Source organism: Anser anser (assembly GCF_964211835.1).
Source record: "Anser anser genome assembly, chromosome: 19".
NCBI classification, from domain to species: Eukaryota; Metazoa; Chordata; class Aves; order Anseriformes; family Anatidae; genus Anser; species Anser anser.
The window spans coordinates 14,588,385-14,610,825 of record NC_139740.1 but is presented as its reverse complement, the minus strand read 5'-3'; the positions used below and the strand labels follow the sequence as shown (position 1 = coordinate 14,610,825).

General features: G+C 43.0%; 1 protein-coding gene and 1 long non-coding RNA gene across 3 annotated transcripts in view; both read left to right on the top strand.

The window, feature by feature from the left end:
• The window catches only part of RPTOR (regulatory associated protein of MTOR complex 1), a 145,522-nt gene that overhangs the window by 27,603 nt on the left and 95,478 nt on the right, over window positions 1-22,441 (top strand). For both annotated transcript variants that reach the window (XM_083804969.1, XM_083804968.1), the window contains exons 4-5: window positions 8,951-9,109; window positions 15,025-15,171. In XM_083804969.1, coding sequence (XP_083661095.1) covers window positions 8,951-9,109; window positions 15,025-15,171 — 306 coding nt within the window. The remainder of the gene's footprint in view (window positions 1-8,950; window positions 9,110-15,024; window positions 15,172-22,441) is intronic.
• LOC310883916 lies at window positions 15,178-22,435 on the top strand. Its single transcript, XR_014573927.1, has 3 exons — window positions 15,178-19,775; window positions 20,576-20,618; window positions 20,934-22,435. It is a non-coding gene; the product is annotated as an uncharacterized lncRNA (long non-coding RNA).

Here is a 22,441-nt window from a genome sequence, read left to right as displayed (position 1 = left end):
CAGTGGCGCGGAGGGTAATTTTTCTCTAGGCTTATCTGCTCTATATTTTTGCTGTCCTTATGAAGAGTTTTTCATGCAAGTCTTTTAATAAGCCTTCAGAAAGGCCGATGGTAACGAAATGTTCCCAGCCCATCACCGTAAAAACCCAGTGCTCTTGCAGATTTGGGGTCACATTGGTGGTGGTTTTTTTTTTTTTTTAGGTTCTCCTGAGCCACTTTGTTATCCTGTATTACTGGTGTGCTAGTTACCACGCTGATATTCCTGACGTAGTAACTAAAGCCTAGAGCAACGCTGAAAGATTAGAATTGCTTTTTCCTGTACCGTAATTCAGGGTCAGACTGTAACATACTGGCCAATGAACTAAAAAGGACTCCTTTCAGTTTTTCATGTATGTAGCTGTTTAATTCTACACTGTGAAATTCACAGGATAAGAACAGCATGTATCAAGAGCCTTTATTTAGTGCCTGTTACATTAACAACTTTGCAGATGCGCGTGTTGTGTGTGTATGGTACGCCCAGGCTGTTCGAACTGTTCCTGTATCTTAAAGCTAACAGACAAAAACCCTGCCCGTACTTAGCACGGCACAGAGGTTTTGATTTTGTAGTTTGACTTGTGTATGTCAGCATATGCGGCACTGAGTGTTGTGCCTAAACGCAGTAAATGCGTTGGTGCTCCTTAATTGGTTGTTATAATCTAAAAAATATATAAAAATAAACAATGGGACACAGATCGAGATTTTTTGATTTCATCACCAGTTAAACTAATTACTGGCAAAATAAAGGTACGTTGAGGTAGTCTTTGTAGCAATTAGCTCTGAAGTACTAAAAAGAGGAGATATTCCTTGTCTTGCCACTTTGCTTTTGTAATGGAGATGCAGGTTGGCAGAATTTTTATGCAAGCCTGTAAATCAAGCCAAAAGCACGTGCATGTAGGGGTGCTATTGGCTTAGATGTCTGGTAATCTCCTGTATTTTCACCATAATTTGTCTCCTTACACACGCATGCATGCACGTTCTTCTTGTTGGCCCTTTTCATTTTCCAAACTGTTATAGTACTCAACATTTTTTTTTATATTAAGCTAACTAAAAAATGTTTTGCCATCATTTTCGTAATCTTCTTTTTCATTGTTTTATACACTTCCAGTGTGTTAAATAGTTTTTTATTAAAAACTCAAAAACCACCACAACAACCTGTAAGTAACATGTCAGTTGTGCTGCTTTGCTTTGTGGCATAACGGCCATCCAATTCATCTGGCTGTGAACGCGCTTGACAGATACGGGCCTGTTTTACGTCTGAGCCAGTTTGTTCCCGACGCTTGGAGAACATGTTGCATCAAACTGACAGCTGCCCCGTAAAACCTGCAGTCCGGATTCATTCAGTTCTGCTCCTTACACTTTAAGGAAAACTAAATCCGGTATTTTTAGTGTTCATCATTAGCAGGTCTCCAAACGTCTCAGGTTGCAGGTGGTTTGGTTTTGTTTTTTTGTTTTTTGGTTTTTTTTGGTTATCTCCAAATTGTCTTGCCCAGTTTGATAAAGCCCGAGTCCCAAAGTTTAGCAGCAATTTTCCTGTCACTTCAGACCCTGCTGTTATGTCTCCCCCTGTTTTTTTTTGTCCCGCTGTCCTTACAGGCAGTGTGAGCGGAACCAGCTCGTGCAACAGCAGGGACCGAGCCGCAGCCTTCATCTCTTGAGCAGCACCAGTGGGGCTGAGCGCCTGGGCAGGGGGCTGTGCACCCTCACCCCCAAAGCTGCTGGTTTCCTTACTCTCATTTCTTAGCAACTTCTTCCTTTGTAACTTCTTTCTTTGTGAAGCATTTTATATTTGTCTTTTTCAAATTTGGGCATTGTTCCAGAAACATTCTCTTGGAATAATTAGATCGCTTTGATTCCTTTTAATTAAATCATGTTAAGTAGGCTGGCTGTGTGCACGGCGAAGTCTCAGGTTTAATGTATTTTCTGCATTTGGAAACTGGCATTCGCGTCTGATCCAAGTCACAGTGCGGCAGCTGCGCGACACCCTGCCATGCCCCATTTATGCAGAGGTTCACCTTGAACAGCAGAGCTGCCTTGAAGAATAGCGTAGAAAAGATGATTATAAATTGGTATAAGCAAGAATTAGGCTATGTTAGGAAAAAAACATTTCTTATAGCAAGGGACGTGCAGCAAATACTGTGATTTTGGGGCATTAGCCGTGGGAAGCCTTTAACGTGGGATAGGTGGGCAATCGCCAGGAAGGGTGTGGGTGGAATTGGTCCCGCATCAGGCGGGCAGGAGGGCACTCGAAGGCTTCGTGGAACCCAGCCTGGCTTTCTGCAGCTGTGCCGGACTGAGCAGTGAGATGGCAAGGTGTGGAAACCCCCGGCTCTTTGTATTATGCATACCCTGCATATTGACTGACAGCTTTATAGTGAACCCTAAAACCCCCAGTGCCACGACTGCACTGGTTGTAGTTTGTTTATTTTACCTGTAGCAGGAACTCTGGCACTGAATCACGCGCAGACGCGTGGTGCGGTCTCCGTGGTGTGGAGTCTTTCTGGAACCAAGACTGAGCTCCGAGGCTGCAAGGAAATGAAAGATCAGGACTTGAATTTTGTAACTTTGATGGGAAATAAATTTACCCTTTTTGGGTTTTTTAAGGAGGAAAAAAATTAATCTCCCTAATGGAAAATGCCACAGTGCTTCAGCATGCATCACGTATGGTAAGCACATCAGCAGCTTAAACCGCTCTCGAGCTGTCAGCCTTAGGTCTCTCTGTTCCTTCCTGTAGAGGACCGAAGCCTGAGGTGAGTCCTGAACTCAGCACCGGGCAGCGTTCAGCACGCCGGTGTTTGCGGGGCAGATACTGAGTCAGGTCCTAGTTTCTGAAACGATGGCAAAAGCACCGTGTCACAAACGCCTTGAGCCTCTGCAGCTCCTGCTCTGTCAGGCATACCTTGCTGATACCCTGGGAAAGGGGCCTCCGACTTTGGCTTTTCATCATCGTTTGATTTGTTTTCGTCCCATTCAAGGTAAAAGAAAAACCCGTAATTAGGCAAAGGTTCCAAGGCAGAGCCATTCATTTAAGCACAAAATCCATAGAACTGTGGGAATCACTTTACGCAGCCAATACATACTGACGTTTCCCGCTGGGACAGCAGTTGATGAACGCGGTGAATTGGTTTTTCCTCTCCAGCCAGACTCATCTTGGGGAGGGTACCGTTACCGCGTGCTAACCAGTGAACGTGTGGGTGTTTTATTTATCCTTTGAAAGAGCTGAATCCTTCCTGAAACAGATGGGACAAGGGTGGGAGAAGCGAAAAAGCTTGTGCTTTAGTGCCGCTGCTTTTAATGTTGGGTTTGAGCCGTGGTGCTGGCAGTGGGGGCCAGGTTAGGACCTGGCTGGCTCTTCAGTTGGGCTGGTGCTTTCCAGCCCCCGACTGCTTTCCCCTGCTGTTTTCCCAGGCCCGATGGTACCGGCGGTGGCAGTCCTGCGCTGCTGGCACCTCGCTCGCGTGTCGCGTTGAAAACAAGATGGAGCTGGTGTAGGTCCTAACAGTACTTCTGAAACCCTAAATGCACCCTGAACGTTGCTCTTGCCTCGAATAAGGGAAATATGTGGCTCCCGTAGATCCCGTCTGTAGAGGATGCCTGTTTCGTCTCTTAAAGATGGATCCTATCATGACAAAATTAAAGCACATATGGAAAGTAAATGTGGGAGTGTGTGATCAGCATCACTGCTTTAGAGCAAAACTGTCTCACTTTAAACTTCGGCATTAAGCAGTGGACTGCGTAATGTCCATCGCCAAAACAGCTGGCTAATGCTTCTGGTATTTAGCCCAAACTGTTTGCTTTGCCTGTTTTGCCAGAAGTCCTTTCTGTGAAAACTCCTCCTGTTTCTCACAACTTTGTCAGCGTTTTGTCAGTCCAGGAGTTTGCGGTATATTGGAAATTGCAATATGTTAAAAATACAATTACGACGTTAATTTTTAAACAAGCGTATAGGAAAAAGGCTGGCTAAACCAATGAGCGTTTCATAAAAGACATCACTCAGTCTCTGGTGTGACGAGCTTACATAAGAAAGCAAAACTTTCAATTTTGCTCATGAGTAGAATAATGAGGGTAGCCTGGATCAGGCCTCCACAAAGTTATTGCTTTTGACAGGAGCTCTTCAGCGAGACGCGGAGGTGATTGGAAAATCAAATTCACACCGGAGAGGCGGCCGACATCCCCGTCAGCAGCTCCGTGCCCGGCCATCGCGCTCTCCAGTCAGGCGTTGGCAGCTCTCCCGCTCCGGCTGCAGCAGCAGCTGGGAGCAGCCGCTACAGCTGGGCATCATCTGCAGGGGAATCGAAGTCGGGATTGTCTTGGCTGGTAATTGCGCCAGGAAGCAAGGACTCCTTGCCAGACACCACAAAATCTCTCTCATCGACACGTAATAGAAGGCAGGGAGGGCCAGCACGGCCTCCAGGTGCAGGAACAATCTGGAACTGGTCGATAGCTGGAAAACAAGGGAAAAACGAGGCATAAAGCCTTTTTTTGTGTGTTTGGGGGGGTATCAACAAGTTACAGAGGTTCAGCCCAACACAGCGTTCGGTGGGTTAGGCTTTCTGCTGCCTCCTGCACTAACTGCTTCAAAGCAGCTGTTTGGAAAAGGAAAGGAGGGGACGGCTGCAGCAGAACATCGGCAGGGCATAGCCGTGAATGATGACGGGAGGATGCGGAGGAGGGGGACAACAGGAGGAGATTCAGCACAGGGGCAATGACTCTGAAACGTGGAGTGTGCATATGACAGCTTAAACTGTGTTTGAAAAGGCTTTTCCACCAGGAAAGGTAAATTCCTGGGTCAGCGTCAGCTCGCGGGGGCCGGGATGCTGCAGGGCTGCCGGCAGGAGCGTGCTGGCGAGTGCGGAGGGATGCGTTCTGGTCTGCTTAATCTTAACACTGCCAAAGGTCTAGTAATCTTTCTGTCACTTCCTTTAGCAAATTTTGGAGACGATAATGTGCTTTGGTCAACTGCAGACTGAACGGGATAGTTGGAAAAAGCTGTGCAGGCCCGCTGGAGACGGGCACGTGGAGGTGTGCGGCGCATCCTCCGTGGGGCACAAAGCCAATGGAGGGGCCTGGGCGGAGAGATCTGGAAGAAACTCTCCGAGTCTGGTAGTTTTAAAAGGAAAATATTTTACTTTACTGTAGGGAGGGTTCTACATATTTTAAGGATCCTGGGGTTAGCTATTATTTATTCATTGATATTGATGGCGTTATAAAATATTCTCTAAGTTTTTACTACCCAAAACTCATTAATTAATGATATTAACATCTTCCAGTTAGAAATGTTACACAGTAACATGTTGTCCTTGCTTAGCAGTAAATGACCAACGTTATCTGAATGTGCATCATGCTAAAGACGTCCTTCATTTCCCCCAGGAAAGTAGCCCACTGTCCTTAATCTGTAAGCATTTGTAAAGCCTCTGCTAAATAAAAGATTAAGAATAAAAGCATGGCAGGGAAAAATACTATTTTTGTCATTTTCATGCAAACTGTAGCTTCCTCTCCAAGTTTGCTGTTTAGCCTGCCTTGTCATAAAAAAAATAAAAACACATATATACGTTGCAGGGGAAAAAACGCTCGCGCCTTTTGTGCTACAGATGACTGTGCCTGGAGGTGGGAACTCTCTGGAGTTAATGCTTCTTCAGTCTCTGTTTTCCTGCCTGCCTTCCCCTTTTGAAAGGTTTCCTTCTTGCGAAATAAGCAGGGCTCCTGGCAGTGGAGTTGAGGCTGTCTAGGAACGGGCCTCTCTGCGTTACGTTTTTAACACAGCGCTACGTACAAAGCGTGTGACGACACAGTGGCGGGTTTGTGAAAACAAACAAGCCTTGAGCTGTAATTTTTGGGATGATGTCTTTGGTCTGCGTCTCTGCGAGCTGCCTTTCTGTTGGTAACGTTTAATTCAGCTCTGAAAGGCCCCGGCGCTGGGACGGAGACCTGGCAGCTTGCGCTCGGCCAGCCTGGCGTCCGGCCGGGGCGGTCGGAGGTGGTGGTGGGCACGCAGCAAAGGTTTCCATGCTCTTTCTCTATGTTCTTCTCAGGGACCTTCGGCTTCTGTCATTTTGTTCTGGAAAGACACCTTACGTTGGTTTTTAGCAGTTATTAAAAATAGCACCCTGTCCCACGGAGCGTCAAACAAAATAGTGAGCTGCTCCTCTTCCCCCACAGCCGACATCCCACACCGCCATCAGCTGAACAAACCCTGAGCTTTCCTTGTAATTACAGCATTTACTTGCCTGGTATTTTTTCCATACCAATGAAAAAAGTCTTGAAGATGTTACTTAATAAATAAATAAATAAAATCTGGTCTAGTTTGTTACTCGGTTATCCATTTGTTGTATTATGCATGTGAATGATGCGTAATAAAGTCATGCCTGAAAGTCCTCGGCTGACAGGTCGGTGATTGTCTGCTTATTTACAGGCTCCTTCCTCTCCTTTTCATTCTTCTCAGCCGTGTGTTTCTCAATGTGAAAATGATATGTTTACAGTTTGGGTCTTTAGATCTACAGCCTTTAGTTTTAGGGTATGAATTCACCTCCATTAATTGTGAGCTGCATTTAATATTTATGCTAAAGCAACGTGAGGAGTGTTCCAATGAGCCCGTTCCCCTTAAAAAAAAGGGAACTGAAAAATTGCCAACCACTCCGGTTATAGTGTCTTGTAAAGATGCCAGCAGGCGGACCGTGATTTAAGGTGCACGTTTTTGCACATCAGCACCTTGATAACAACACTGAAAGGCGAGAGAAAGATGGGGGCCGGGGAGGGCTGTGCTAAGATTAATACAGCCTCTTATCTTTACTTAGTGAGCAAGTCCCCAGAAGGAATGAGCGTGTCAGATCACTGCCTCTTTCTTAATATTTTTTCTGCATGTGCTTGCTTTGCTCCATGGCTGTAATCATGTAAATGACACCATTCTTCGTACCCATCTTGCCTATTGACTCGAGATGCCGCATATTAATTGAACAGCATGATATCTATTTTTCAAGCTGCATAGATAAGCAAAACATTTTTATATGAAATAAAGTTATTCATTCTCTTTTACTATCATATTTTAAGACTTTCTTACCTTTGCATGTCATAGAAGAAAACTTAAAAAACGTTGACTTTTGAGACCTTGATTTATAAACAGGCTCTCAATGGCAGGTTTTTGTAGAGGTTTGTGACAGTTGTCCTGCTCTTAAACCTGGTTCTTTATTTAATACATCAGCTTTAATTTTTTAAGCCATTGTGATTCTGGATTCTCAGTCTCCCTCTGCACGTCTGGAGAAGAGAGGGAGAAACAGGCTTTTATCTTTCAAAGGACAGTTGAAAGACTTTTTATTATTTGGCCTTGCTTCAAAAAAATGCACTTTTGAGTATGACAAACTAGCTTACTACAGAAGCATCTTGAACTTAGTTGAGTAAAAATGTTTTTGAAGTATTGGGTTCGTTTAACGGTGTTGTCGCCCCCCCTGCCAAACATAGCGGCGTGCTATGATTTACAAGCTTACAGAGTGGTGTAGTTCGGAACAATATCGGAGCGTCCCCAGCCCAAGCTGTGACAATACCGAGTATCAGCTGCTTCAGAAAGCAAGGGTCAGTTACCAAGGGCTCTCGATCATTTTGCCCTCTTCTTACCCAGCTGTCTGAATAGCAAATTCCTGGAACTTTATGCATTTTCATCTTGACAGTGGTGTTGTCATAAAGTATTAGAGGTGAGATTATGAAATGTAATAGCAATTATATTCATACATCTTCATTAGCGTGGAGGTGCATGCAGTCTGGAATAACCTGGTGCCTGATCTTAACAGCTAATAGTTAAGAAGTTAACTTAAAAATTTCAGTGCTGTGCTAAATTGCATGTGTGTGTACAGGTATACAAGAAAAACAGGTGAGGGTACTGAAGTGTAGAGACTTTATTAAGAGCTTTAGAAATGCTGCGTTACTGTCAGCGCTGCTAACAAGTGAAGAGTGAAGGGAGTGGAAAGCGGAGCTCATTTACATTTTCCTTTTCCGTCTGCTTGAGCCTCGCTGCAGTTTCACTTTCTTTGCCTTCAGGCAGCTCTGCTTAGGGTTGGCGTTGAACTGCTGGGAGGCAAGGAGGAACTGCAGTGCCCGGAACGCCGTTTGGGCTCCTGCGCTCTGCCGTGGGCTCGGTGGCCCCGTCCCCGTCCCCGAGAAGGTTCCTGCCAGGAGCTGTAGCCTCTTGACTGCTGTGGCTCCACCTAGAAATGGCAGAACGCTGCGTAGGTTTAACGTATTTGCTGAGATGTTGGTCGACCTTCTTTTATATCTACCTTTTTAATAAAAGGGGATATATTTATGCCACAGAGCGAGCTAGTCTGGGCTTGGGAAGAGCACGGGGCTGCTGTTATGATTGTTATTCCACACAGGGCAGGTATCTGAGCTTCTCCTCTGCTACTCCCTCTGATCTTTTTGTTCCTTGTAAGGCTCGAAGTGAGAGCCTTGTCCCTTTTCCAGGTGGGACAGAAGGAACAATTTGGTATGAGGCCTGAGGTTCGCAGTGTACCCGACTTAGACGATTTTCTGTCTTTAGGAGTGATTTTTTTTTCAGTTGGAGATGTACAGGGTATGAATGTGATGATTAGAGAATTGCAGAGGGTTATTTTTGAGGCCGACTGATGTTTAAAACATCTCTGACCTTCCCCAAACACCTTGCATGTTGTTTAGCCCCGGGGGAATGGATCGGACCCCAGGTCTGTGATGCGCTCACTCACACACAGCCGTTACTCTGCGTGTGCGTATTCCCACACACCACGTAGCAGGCATATTTTGTGTATTCAGGTTTCCAGTAAATGTGTTTTTTACTTTTTTTTTTTTCCAGCTTACCAATTTATATAAATGCTTCTGCCTTAAGTAAGTACCTGCATCTTAAATAGTTTTGGTTTTACACTTAAAATGATTCTTGTATTTTCTGTTCCTAGGCCAGGTACAAGCAGAGCCTTGATCCTACGGTGGATGAAGTTAAGAAGCTGTGCACGTCTCTGCGTCGGAATGCCAAGGAAGAGCGGGTCCTTTTCCACTACAACGGACATGGCGTCCCCAGGCCAACAGTGAACGGGGAGATCTGGGTCTTCAATAAGGTGCGTCTTTGAGCAGCAGCGTTAAAACCAGCCGAATCTTTTTGATTGCTCTGCAAAGTCTTGCAGTCTTCTGGTAGAGAACGACTGGATTTTCGAGGTTTCCCTGTGTTCACAGGTACTGGGTTCCACGCTGACAGCTGTTTGCTTTCTCCGTGTTCTTGAAGTTCTCAGAGACCAAACGGGCTGTCCCTGCCCTGCGGCGGGGCAGGAGAGGTGTTCTCGCAGGTTCCCCAAGGGTCATTGCAGAACCCTGCAGAGCCAGCTGCTTTCATGCTTCCTCTGCTTTCAGGCGTAGCACCCCGCTGCTGCCATGCCTGGAGCAAGCAGGGAGGGTCCATGATGGACTTGGCTTTGCTGCCTTATGTCACTTAATAATAAGTTCTTACAATGAAGTTTACTTCAAATCTCAACTACCTCTGAATGGCCGTTGTTCCAACCCCATGGGGATAATGCACGAGGACCATCAATAATACAGTTAGTGTAGTTCTGAAGCAAAGAGTACTGAGGAACCTCTAAGTACAATGCAATAGGTATATTTCATTTTTTAAAGACTTTCGCTGCTCCTGCTTAGCCATGATTTGTACAGCCATGTAGAACCCGTGCAACACCTTTCTGGTGCTACCTGGTGTGACGTAAATGTACTTTGCTTTCCCTCTAGTTAAGCTATTTAGTGTCTATTAAGGGTAAGTGATTTAGAACGGAGTCTTAAGAAATTGTGAGGTACTGCTCGTAGCTGAAAAGCCCATCCAGCTGACAGAGGACTTGCACAGATTTGCTCCTATTTTATTTTGGGGACTTGCTGAACTTCTTTTCTCATACTTCCCATGTATTAATTGAATGAGCATTCAATAATACTTTGAAAGGGAAGGGGAGAAAGTGCAAGAGGGCGTCACTTTATTCTGGTGCATCTATATTGGAAACTTGATTAGTATTCAGACCACCATTCTAAATGATTATTTTGAAGCTGAATTTGGTGTTTCAGAACAAATAGGAGCGACCTTCTTCTTACTGAACAACCAGTGGGTAATAAATAAGCCAGTAAGAACGCCGGGCAGAATGTGTTACACATGGAAGAAGAGGAAATTACTGCTCAATGAAGTTGTGTGTTGTGCCAAATGCTTTATTAAGAGCTTACTGGGTATTTGCCAGTTTGCCTGCAGTATCAGCTGGGGGAGTGTGGTGTGGACTCCGCGGGTGATTAGGAGCGGAGGTCTCTCTGGTTTGTCTTACAGGCTGTGGGGAAAAAAAACTAATTGTCATAAAAATTGATGGGTAAGTTTGAGACTTAGTAATTTTTGCAGCATGTTACCAAGTATTTTTTTTTTTTTTAAGAAATTTTAGAATATCAGAAATAGAACTTTTTTCATTTAAGCAAAGAATTAAATTTAAGGAAATAAAGGAAAAATAAAACACCAGTATTCAGAAGTCAGTCCTGAGGAATTCAGTCTCAGGTCTCAGCAGAGGGCCAAATGAGGATCAGTATTACAGCCGTCTTGAATTGAAATAGTGGATGTACTGAGATTTGACTGTGCTGACATTTTAAACATAGATTTAAAATGCTCATGCACGTACTTGAAGTCTCAGATAAAATAGCAGGAAAGCAGACCTGAAAGGGACCTTGAGATCATCTCAGCTAGGGAACAAATAAAAATTTGCAAGCAAATAAAAATTATTGGATTGATTCTGCCTTCCCGTGAGGCTGGGCCGAGCACCTTTCTCACGTTCCCAAAACCTGGGGCACTGGGGCTGGTCGGGCCGATAGCCGGGTCTAGTGCAGGTGCTGCGGGAACGTGTAGGGAAGAGGGACGAAGAGGGTGTAATGTCTGTTTTCGTTCAGTGATGGAAGGCAGCAACAAAACTCCAAGAGCCTGTCCAAACATTTCCATATACTTTTGCTCTCAGTTGGTAGAACTCCTTTTTCCTTTCCTTTTCCCCCCCTAATAATCGTTACAGGCTGATGGCAGGCGATGACAGACTTCTCCCAGAGCCTTCCAGCAGCCAGCGCTGCCTTCCGTGCCCTCCTGCAGCCCGGGCGCGCGCAGCGCCGCGCGGCTCAGCTCCCGGAGGTTTCTGGGGTGTGCGGATTAGCAGACCTGATCCTCTTTCACGCTGGTTTGCCGCGAGGGAAGAACAAGTGAAAGCAGCTTTGCAGTGCCGTTCGTAGCTACCATCAGAGAGCCTAGAAACCTAGAGAAACTGAGTATCAGTGTTCCTCTTTTCACCCTTGTCTCCCCTAACAAACAGACATCTTTGGAAATCCTGCCTCTGCTGTCACAACGCTTAGTTTTATTCCTCATCTTCTGTTGGAGGCTGTGGCTTCCAGCTCTGGTAACGCTCACGGTGCTGTGAGGGTCGCGGTGTTGTCTGAATGCCCCAAGCAAGTCAGGCTGGGGCTGGGGACATCTGTGGCAGCCGGGGGAGGAGGGCATGGCTGCTCATAAGCATCTTTCCTGTAGCACCACAGATTAGTTAAAGCTCCCAACATGTGCGGGCAGTCTGTCAGAGACAGCAAAGAGATGCCGTGGTGTAGGAGCACTTTGCAAAGATGCTGGAGAAAGGTCGCACAGTGTTAGATCTTCATTAATATCTTCTCCATAATTTCTCAAGATTTGGTATTTTAAAATTAATTTAAGCTTCTGCCCCTGCACAGTTGGTTCTCTGGCTGAACTGATGTTTTAAAATGTTAATATATGGAGAATGCTTCTCTCATATGCTTTATTCTCTACTCTTCCGAAAAAGTATCTGCTCGTGGAACTGATTCAGTTAATTGGCACAGGGCCTGGCAGATGGACCGCTGGACTGTCAGAGGTGTCCCAGGAGCACAGCAGCCCGGGTGGGTGCCCCTGCTCTGCGCTGCTGCCTCTCATGTTGCAGTTGCAGCTCTGCCCCAGAATTAATTAGCAGATTGCCTCCTTGCCCTGCCAGAGGAGACCCTGAGTTGCAGCTGATCTCTGTGGATCGTAGGAAGCCTTCCTTGCCTGGCAGAACTGTATTCAGGAGAGGTTAAACAGTACATTCTGATATGTAGATTAAAAAAGATAAAAAACCTTCAGGAAGCGTCGTGTAGTCTGATGCACTTCGGCTTCCCATCCCAGTCCCTTTGTTTAGTTAAACAGAGTTCAAACGCTCCTGGAAAGGAGTGCGAAAGGGGAAGCGGTGCAGTGCGATTTGCATAAGGCACTCGAAAAGCTTGTGGCTGAATTAACTTGGTCTTTAAAAACCAAACCTGCCTTCTCTCCTACAGGCAGGTTTTCACTGAACTCAATTTTTATAGATTTTGACGAGGTTTGCTTTCTGTAGTATAAATACCTTTGTGGTTACCTTCATCTTCCAAGGTTTGCCTAAGAAGTAAGCCAGGGCTTCTGATGTTTAATCTAGCCTGGCAGATGAAGGAGGTAGTGATAAGTAAATAATTTGATACTCATCTGTGTTCATTTTGTTGGAATTTATACCTGATCTTCTCTCTACGTTTTGTAGAAAAAGCCGGTAGCGAGGAGCTCCTCCGGCTGTGTCTCGCTGCTCAGAACATCAGAAAGTGAGGCAGGGCGCCCGCTCCTCTTCCCCGAGCCCTTCCTTCTCCCCTGGAAACCCACGTTCAGAAATGGCCTCAGCTCTGTAAATTCGTGGGGCAAAAGTGTGTGCATCGGCAGACGCAAATTCTGCTGCTGATGTAACGGTATGAGACACAAAGCGTGCATCATCGTTGTCTTCCCATTAAGTCTGCTGGAAATACTCGAAGATCCCTCAGCCTGGCCACAGCTCCGCTGAAACACTGCGTGTTTGGCTGAGCCAGGGCCAGAAGCTGCAGCCTGCCTCCGTGCTGGAGAACGTCGTCCTGGCTCGTGGTTATAAGCCAGCAGCTCCTGTCCCACATTGCCAGCCAGTCCTTACTTACGGAATCGGGTTCTTTTGCTGTAGGTTTCCTGCTCTGCCTTGTTGTACAAAGGAAGGGTTGAGACGGTCCTGGTGAAGGGGTTAATTTGGCATTTTCTGGCGTTTTGCCAGCCTGTGACGGTGCAATAGTGTGTCGTGTTTATTGTGAGTGCTGCTGTGTTAGTAGGGATCAGTGCTCTCTGTAGCTTTGCTTGCTGCTGTTTTCTAACAAAATCCTAGCATGATTGTTGTTTGTTTATTTATTTATTTATTTATTTATTTTAAAAATGAAGGAATCACGAACCACTTCAAACATGTTTATCCTGCAATTCTGGGGAACTTCTCTGCAATTGTGTTAACAGAGCAGAAACTTTTTTTGCTAAAAAATAATCAAAGTCGATGCTGAGGACAAAACGTACAAACAAGTTCTTTGGTACTCACAGCCCCAGCATGGCAGAAGCAAGAACAGGCATCAAAAGATGACCTTGAGCAACCATGCTGGAAAATTATTTCTTTTATCACTCCTTTTTTTCTTCAAACTCTCTGATTTATATATCATTAGCAAATTTGATGAGTTGTATGGGACCCCCGCAGTAAACTTGGAGCATAAAATTCTGCTGGTTTGAAATATCTCAGTATTAGTCAGGGCTATACTCCTTAACTGTAGCAACACGCGTTATAAATTTAAAGTTAAAACAATGTGTGTCCATAAAATCTTAACAGTTACGTATGGCAGAGCAGGTTTTTTATACGCAACTTAGTGTGATTGGAATGGGCTTAAAACTAGCGATGTCCTTAGAAATGGTCCATGGCAATGCGAAGTGTATGCATCTTCCTTTCCTGTAACAATTTGCAAAGCTCCTAACTCCTTAAAACTTTTACAATGATTTTTTCCTATTAATTTTAGTAAAACAACACAAACTTTTATATATGGGCAAAAGTGTATTTTGAAGTGACTTAGTATTTCCTACCTTACCTAACATACAGTTTATGATCACTTCTGTCTTTATATACGCCAATGTGTCCTTGAAAATTTGATTTTTGTAAAAGTTTACTGGTTTTATTACAGCTATTTTAAGTCTCTTGAATTTAAATGGGAGTTATGATCCCATCCATCATCCTGCTGATATTAATAGTAACATCACAGCTTTTACTGTTGGTTTCGGGCAGAGTTTAATGCTGTATGAACATGAACAGGTTGCCCTCTGGCTGCAGATGAGGAGGATTATGCAGTCAGCCACTGTACGTTTGGCAGTGACTATTCATGGGTTTAAATGGCAGAAAAATCCTTTAGTTTATATTTTCAGTTCTGCCACAGAGCTTGGGGTGTGCCCCTTCATAGCTAATTCTAAGCCTGATTTTTGGTCCTCTTTTTAGATAAGAAGCTCTTGCCTCCAGTTATTTGGTTGGGTTGAAGTGGAAGAGAAGGAACAAAATACTTCATATTTACAGAAACTGATTTGTTGGCAATTCACTGTGCTGAAGGCAGGCTTTGTCGGTTTTAATTTTATTGGATAATTCTGAAAGTTGCAGAGAAGTTAAGGGCTGTAATAAAATCATGAAGCATCTCATTAAACTAAGATGGGGCAGCTGCTGATGGGCTACGTAGTCTTAATTATCAGTCTTGATTTATTGATGGAGTATTCAGTTTAAGATGTTCTGTGTTAAATTAAAGACATCTGGTTTACATCCTTTATCAGTGTTGCAGAAATTTGAGATAAAACTGGACTATTAAGTGCTGGTTGGAATTGGTTGCGCGTATCAAAGCACTCCTTGAGTTTTAGAACTTTCTTTTAAACTTTTTAGCATTTCAAACAATGCCGCAATGAAATATGATGTGTATTTTGTATTGGAATTGGATTCATAGTCCTTACTAGTAGGTGTTGACTGGTATTTTTTCTTGATCAATATGCCCTGTGTTCAATCAAGGTTTTATTTCATGGTTTCAGAACTATCATATGTATTTTATTATCTAACCAATGCAAGTGCTGTTGCTTTTCTGTCTGTGTAACTCCAGTGTTTGTTTTTTTTCCTTCTTACAGAATTATACTCAGTATATTCCTCTATCCATCTATGACCTGCAGACTTGGATGGGCAGTCCTTCCATTTTTGTCTACGATTGCTCTAATGCTGGCCTTATTGTCAAGTCATTCAAACAATTTGCACTACAGAGGGAGCAAGAGTTGGAGGTGAGATCACAGTCTATTGCAAGGGATTTTGTTTCTGTTTGTGCTGTAGGGTTAAGTTTAAGCTCGTTTTGCTATACACAGCTGAAAAAATACTTTTAAAACCATGTTGAAAGCCACATTAATTTGCAAATAATTTTGCCACTCCGCTCTTTCTGGTTTGGTTTGCCATCTTATTAAAGTTTGAATTTAATGTTAATAGAATGTTGTAATGTTAACAGAATGAATTAGTGCCCTAATGGCCTTTTCTGCTGAGATAAATGCTGAGGTGAACTAAACATTTTTGTTTTAGATGCAGAAGTCTAGTATCTGGGTATGTATTTCGATGCAGTTGGTGTTTTGTGCTGTGGAGTGAAATGTACGAATGTAAAACCAAATTAGATAAACCTGATGCACAGAGGGGTTGTCACTGATGGTTTCAGTATCAAAGAATTCATAAGCTGAATGTGTTTATAATGGAAAGGTGCCTTTAATTGCAAATGTAATTACTTTTAAATTTATTAAAGTAAATCTGAAATGCAGAGTGGAAGGTAAGAAGTCAGGACTCATTGTGAAGCAACTTGGGGGATGGCAAGATTCTCCAGTGCCAGATACTTCTGCTAGCTCCACTCTGGAGAAAGCACATATTTTAAAGGTTAACTTTTAATGCTCTTGTAGTTTTAAGACATGGAATTTAGAAAAAAAAAAAAAAAACCTTCAAGGAAGAAATATTAATTAATGAGGCAACTGACTGTCATGAGTGTGACCTTCAAGCAGTTACTAATGTCCCTGGCTCTAGTTCCTTTCATTCTAAATTCCAGTTTTTGAAGATGCTTTTGTGGTGACTTTTTGGCGAATAGAAATACTTTTCTGCTGACAGAAACCAGTCTAATAGCCTGAGATATGTAGGTCTTTTCATCAGTCCTTCTCTTTTCAATCAGTGACTTTACTGTACGTTGTAAAGATAAGAATCTTCCCGACGTCTGTGGCTTGGGAAGAACATGAAACTGCTATGCACGGATCGATAGTATTGGTAATAGATGCCTTTTGAAAGTTACAGTCCTTTAAGGTCATCAGAGAAAATGTCTGGTGCTCATATTCTGTTCTCCTTTTTCAAGATTTTCTATCAGCCTACAACTTCCATTCCAATATTTTTTGCAGTCTTTCTCTTCTGTTTGTAAAATTAAGCCCTTTTGGATTTTTCTTTTGTTTTCTCATTCTATTCCTAAGCACGTTAAAAACCTTTACTCTCCCTTTTCCTGCTTGTGGTATGAGTTTCTTTTTCTCCTTGGCTCTTGCTGGACTCCAGAAGGACTGCAGCTGTTCTGGAAGGAAGGCGGCTGCTGGTGGCTGCTGTCTGGCAGATAAATTGCTCAGGTGAAGCTTGTGCAGGAAAAGCTCCCCTCTGTAAGTCAAACAAACCAGGTACAAGGGCAGTTGGTTACAATGAGAAGGATGAGCCCAAGTAATAATGTCAGTCTTTATTCCAACAAAAATAATAAATTTTATTTGCTCAGTTTTTTTATTTTGTCAAAATATGTGAGGTTACATAGGGAAACTGTTCTAGTATTTATTCTCTTTGCAACATAGATTAAAACTACTGGTTAATTTGATTATGAAAATACTTTCAGATTGTATGTCAGCTTTCCATTCTGTGTCTTTAGACTTCATTAGCTACTGAAAACTCACCGAGATAACAGCTTTTTATTAATAGAAAGCAGAAGACTTGGTAACAGAGACAGAAGAGTGCTTGCAGAGTCATACAAAATGTGGATGGCAATGAATTTGGAATGCTGTAAATCATTGCATTGGCCGAATTCATGACAAGTGAAGTAAAGCTGGAAGTGGTACTCAGAGGGGCTGCTAGGGTGATCAAGATAATTGTTAGCCCATCTTACTGAAAGGAGATTAGAGGAGCTTGCTGTTTTCCTAATCTGATAGAGCGGAGGCAGGGGGAAGATGTGGCTGCGTGTACAAATTCATTGAAGCTTACGGGAGGGAGAAGTATTCATAGAATAACGTTGCCACAAGAACAAATAGGTTCTTGTCCGTGAATAAATTTAGTCTGGAAATAGGTAGGCTTCAAAGAAACGAAGGAGGAGGTTCTAGAACAACCTGCTAGCTGGGATGATGCAAACCAGCTATTTCTCGACGTGTAACCGTACACAACCGCGAACATCAGCAGTGTGAGGTGGGTGCTGGTGGCAGCGGGACACCGGCCCTCCCAGTAACCTGGCATAAACAACCCTGTTGCTGCTGGGAATGCCTTGTTGAGTGGTGCTGTATTTAGGGCTCGGGCGTCCTGCGCGTGTGAAGCCCTCGCTAATTCCGGAACGTGCTGTGGTTCTCACACAGCGCAGCCCCTCTGCCGTAGTAAGCTTCTGCAGTCGTAAGCTGTCAGGAGTAAACTAATTATTCACCAGTCACAACTAATAACTAGTTTTTTAGGTACTGATAGTAATGTGATTCTTCTCAATATCCGTTAGATAGCTAGAAATTAGATGGTAAAGTTAATTAAGGAGGGAGAATGCTATGAAGCATGGAGAATGTGAGGAAGGGATTACAGCTGTAGCAGATGGGTAATCGTGTGACACAACTACCAACAAAGAAATTGAACTTTCAGGTCAAGCACACAAATTTTATTTCATGGCTTTTATAAAATACATATCATACTTAGGACAGTCTGAATTCATATTTTTTCTGTTATTCCGGTAAGTTGGGTTTTGTTTGTTTTTGGATTAAGCATGGTCAAGCAATCTTTAAGCGAGTTTGAGAGACAGGCAGACAACCCACGTATCAGAGACATTCTAGGGAAGTAGTGAGTCTTCATTTTCTGCAAGATTAATGTTTTTATCTTGCAGTGTTACAGTTAACACATACATTGATCAGTTAGGTCTGGTATGTGATCTTCATTTACCAGGCTCAGATCCAGCCATGGGTGTTTATTTTTTATGCATCCCTTTTCTGGCTGGCACAGAGCACTGGCCAGGCACCATCAGATCATATAGTTCCACCAGAAATGTAAAAATTAATTACAACATACTTACAGGTGTGCTTACAGTCCCATTATATTTAGTTTTCATTGTTCACAGAACATAAAGGCTCGTACTCCTTCTTAATGAGAAATCTAAATCTTGTTCATTCTTCAAAGAGAGGAAGCACAAAAAGAAATAAATTATGAGTGACAGGAAAGCAGTTAACACTTCTCCAAGATACCTGAGAAAAGATAATGTTGTAGCACTGGTACATTGTCTTCTTTAGAGAGCTGCCTCCAACATAGCACTTGAATAGTAAAAAATAAAAATAAAATAATAATAATAATAATAAAAAGCCTTTTGTCAAAACTAAGATATTGCTGATCTGTGTGAGCGGAGAGCTGCGCAGATAGAAAGAAGTCTCAGTTCCAGCAGGATGATGATGATGACTTTGGGTACCGGAGGCAGGAATCTGCCATGTCTTATCCCGGTAGGCACATTACGACTGTAAATATTTTTTGTCTTCAGCAAGGCTACTTCTCTGAGGGAGATGAGGGTGAAGGGCAGAAGATGGAGCTCAGTGGCCTGAGGATACCAAAACCAGTACAGATACCACAGTTTTCTGGTGGGATGGGAATGTGTGTATGTGGAGGCAATTGTGTCGCTTGATTATAGCTTCATAACATGTACTTATACTACAACAATTAAGCTAATAAAGTCTACCAATCCTTACCATTCATAATATGTCACAGTGTTTCCAAATTTTAAGATAAATGCCATTGATACAGGGACTGGCGGTCTCCCAGGACTGTGTTAGACTTGGCTGTGTCACAGAAATATCTGCATTTTGTTTGAATTTCCAGCTGTGTGGGCAGTTAAGGTCTTGGTTGAAATCTAGCTAAACAAAAGCACATATTTTGCAAATAAGAAACATCCATTTGGCCGCATGATGTGGATAGTAAGAAGTGGGCTATATTAGTTTAAAAATTAATTTTTCCAGTTGGTCCTGCCCTTTTTGGGGGGCAGTGGGGTGTTGTCCTAAGATTCGTAACAGAGAGCTATTGTTTTCCTTTTCCAAAAGACATTTTTCAGAGCTGGAAACTGACCCCAGCTTTCTGAAACTGAAGTTCCTGCTCTTGCTTTCCTGATTCGTGTCCTGTCTGGCATCAGCGAGCACAGCAGCAGTGCAGCCAGCAGGAGAACTGGTGGCGAAAGAGGGTGCAGAAGCTGTCTCGCAGGGACCTGACTTCCTGCTGCCATAAGAAAACGGCAATAAAATGATATCTACAAGGCTGGCAGAAGCCTGTTTAGAAAACTCTTTGCATATATCTGCCTTTGAACTCTGCTTGTAACCTGTAACGGAAGAGAAGGCAATGGATGCTTTTAATCATCTCATTAGCTAGCTCTGATGATTCTGTGAGTGTCTATAAATACAGTGTAATTCTGGAAAATTAAGCAGGCGTCTTAAGTGTGCTGTGCTAACAGTGATAAAACAGCAGGCTGGTTATTTCTGATTAATTTTCTGTGTAATTGTGACATTGTGTTTCCTCCGACTCAGAGCTGTTCCTTCCAGAAAAGGTCTGTAGTCTTCAGGCCACGTTTGAGATGTACAGAAACGAAAGCGGAAAATGTCTCTTGGATGTGTGCTTTGCTGTAAGAAATGCAACTTTTTGGTTTTCAACTTCGTTGTGTGATTTCTGACAGCGTACCTCATAGCCACGTACTAACTTGTTCTGCGTTTAGCTGAGTGGGAGCTCAGTTTCACGGCGGGAGCGCCTGTTCTTTCTCCCCTCCAGCAGCATGTCTGACTAAATAGTCCGAGTCGGAGCTGAGGAGCTCACAGATTTTATTTTTCTATCTTCAAAATTAATTCTCAAAAAAATTAGCTTAACAACAATACTGCAGACTGTTATCTGGCATTAGCATCATGTCTAGGGGGAGAATTCTTCTAATCCACCATCTGCTGGGAGACGAACAGCTCCTTTTCTGAGTTGCATCAAAATCTTCTGCAGGGGGGAGGATGCTCGCAGCAGGAGTTGTGGGAAGCTAGCAGGTCACCTCTTGAAGTAACAACAGCAGCAAGTGTCTGTGCTGGGTCAGAGTTTCTCCCAGGTTTAACTTAAACATGCCTGTTAATTCAAAAACACCTTTTTTTTTTCCATCAAGTGTTTGCTTCTCAGTGTAACTATATTTACATAAATGTTTTCAGTAACAGTGGTTTAAAACATACGTATTGTTTCCCTTTCTGTTAGTTACGGGCAGTAATACCTGCAAATTCATCAGCTCTTCCTCGTGGCAGAGCACCTGCAAATAGCAAAACTAAGTGCTCCTTACCTTGGGCAGCTTTAATTTGCTTTCAGAACAAATGAGCTACTACCAGCTTACAGGAATGATTTCAGCATGTTTCAGTGTAACCGATAAATGAATATTACCACTACTATTTTGTCTTAAAGGCTGTGGCTTGTCAGTTGCCCTGAAATAACAGCAAGCAACGCAGTAAGTACTTTGTTGATAGTAAGGACATTTTTACTCACAAAGCTTACCCAGGAAAGTATGCATCTCTTTGGTTTGAGATGGCGTTTCTGCTGACAGTTGTGAGTTAGGTCTGGTCTGCTGCAAGATCTATCTACATCTAATTGCTTTCTTCTAGAAACTGTTGACATATGAAAAAACAACTAAAGATTGTAGATAAATACATATTAATTTTGATAACATTTCACATATGGTAGCTTCCCATAGTTTATTTACTGTTCTTGCAGTTGTGAATTAGTATATTTTGTTTTTAACCAATTTGTTTTTAACCTTCTTTAGCCATCTACTTATTCCATGTCTCGCCCTATGAAGAGCTACATTTGTAGGGAACTGAGCAATCTAGAAAATTTGACTTTGGTGGATGTTCTAAGGATGCAAAAATAAAGGTTCCCACTGGGCTTTACCCTCTCTTTCCTTTCACACTTACTTTGTAAAAGACTGTTTCGCTATATCATTATCCCTAGAAATCTGATGGTCTGTAATTGCTAGCTGGTATTGTATGTTCACTTTCTGCTTGTTAATAGTTCATCTCCTAATGGGCAAATATTTACATTGCATGTGTCACAGCTCCTTCAGTTTGTCTTGCTGTGTAGAAGCCACGAGCTGAGCCCGTCTTGGAGTATGAGCTACTTCTGCCTCAGAACAGGGGCACTGCCAGGGCATGACAAATGTCAAGTCTGCAGGGCTTCGCACTACTCAGAAAGCAGAAAATTCATGTAAATGTACTTCCCACCTACGGAGCCCCTTTATGAGGACGTCCAGAGAGCAAGTCTTTCTTTAAGGAATTAATAGCTATAACTAAGCAGGTTGGCTGCTTTATATTTATACATCGGTAAAGAGCTAATGCTTTTTCTCACAGTCTGTCATGCCTCTCTTCAAATAAAAGATCTTTTCATTATTGTGATTATCTTTTTTTTAGTTATTAGCGTACAGATTCAGTTTTATTGAGAAGTGCAGTAAATATCACTAGAGGAGAAGTGATGACTTGAGCATAGGTTCGCTCCCACCGAAGCTATTGCACCAGTCCTCGCTGAAAGCACTGCAGCTCAACTAGGAGCAAGGACGGGTCTTAGCTAATCTGGGCAGGTTGAGAAAGCCGAAGTGTGTCAGTGCTCCCTCTGGGATTAGAATGGAAAAAAGAATATTTAAAGAATCAGAAAAACTAACAGGTTGCAGAACTTGTGAAATATCACCTGAAACTTCTCCGTAGCTTACTCGGGTGCTTTGCTCGACAAGAGGTTTATGCTTGTGCCAGGCTCTGGGTCTGTAACACAAGCATTCTCTTCCCTACAAACCCGGGTGAGACACCGAAGTAATTTCCTCGAGACAGAATTTTGAAGAAGTATGTATGTGTTTTGAAGACAGAACGTGTGAGGATGGTAAAGAATGAGCTTATTAGTCAACTGTATCACCTTACTAGGTTGGCAAAAACACTGAAGTCTTTGAAAGGAATCTACTTCTGTTTGCTCAGGTAACGCAACATAGAGATCACTGTGATAGCTCTTTGTTTTCTAGATCCTGAATGAAAGGGCAGCGAAGGTATTGCATGTGTTAAAATTTCTTTGCCCTATTCATTTAAGAAATCCTGAGCACCACAAATCAAAATTAGGAGGCTGAATTGTTTGTTTTGTTTACCTGTTTCAGAAAGGTGTGGGAAAAATTATTGATGTTTTCCTCTGAATCCAACGATATTGGGCTTTGATAGCTCTTCACTGCTTATTTTTGAAATGGTACAGAAATTTACTTTCCGGGATGACCAAATTCACCAAGTAATTTCTTTGGTCTGT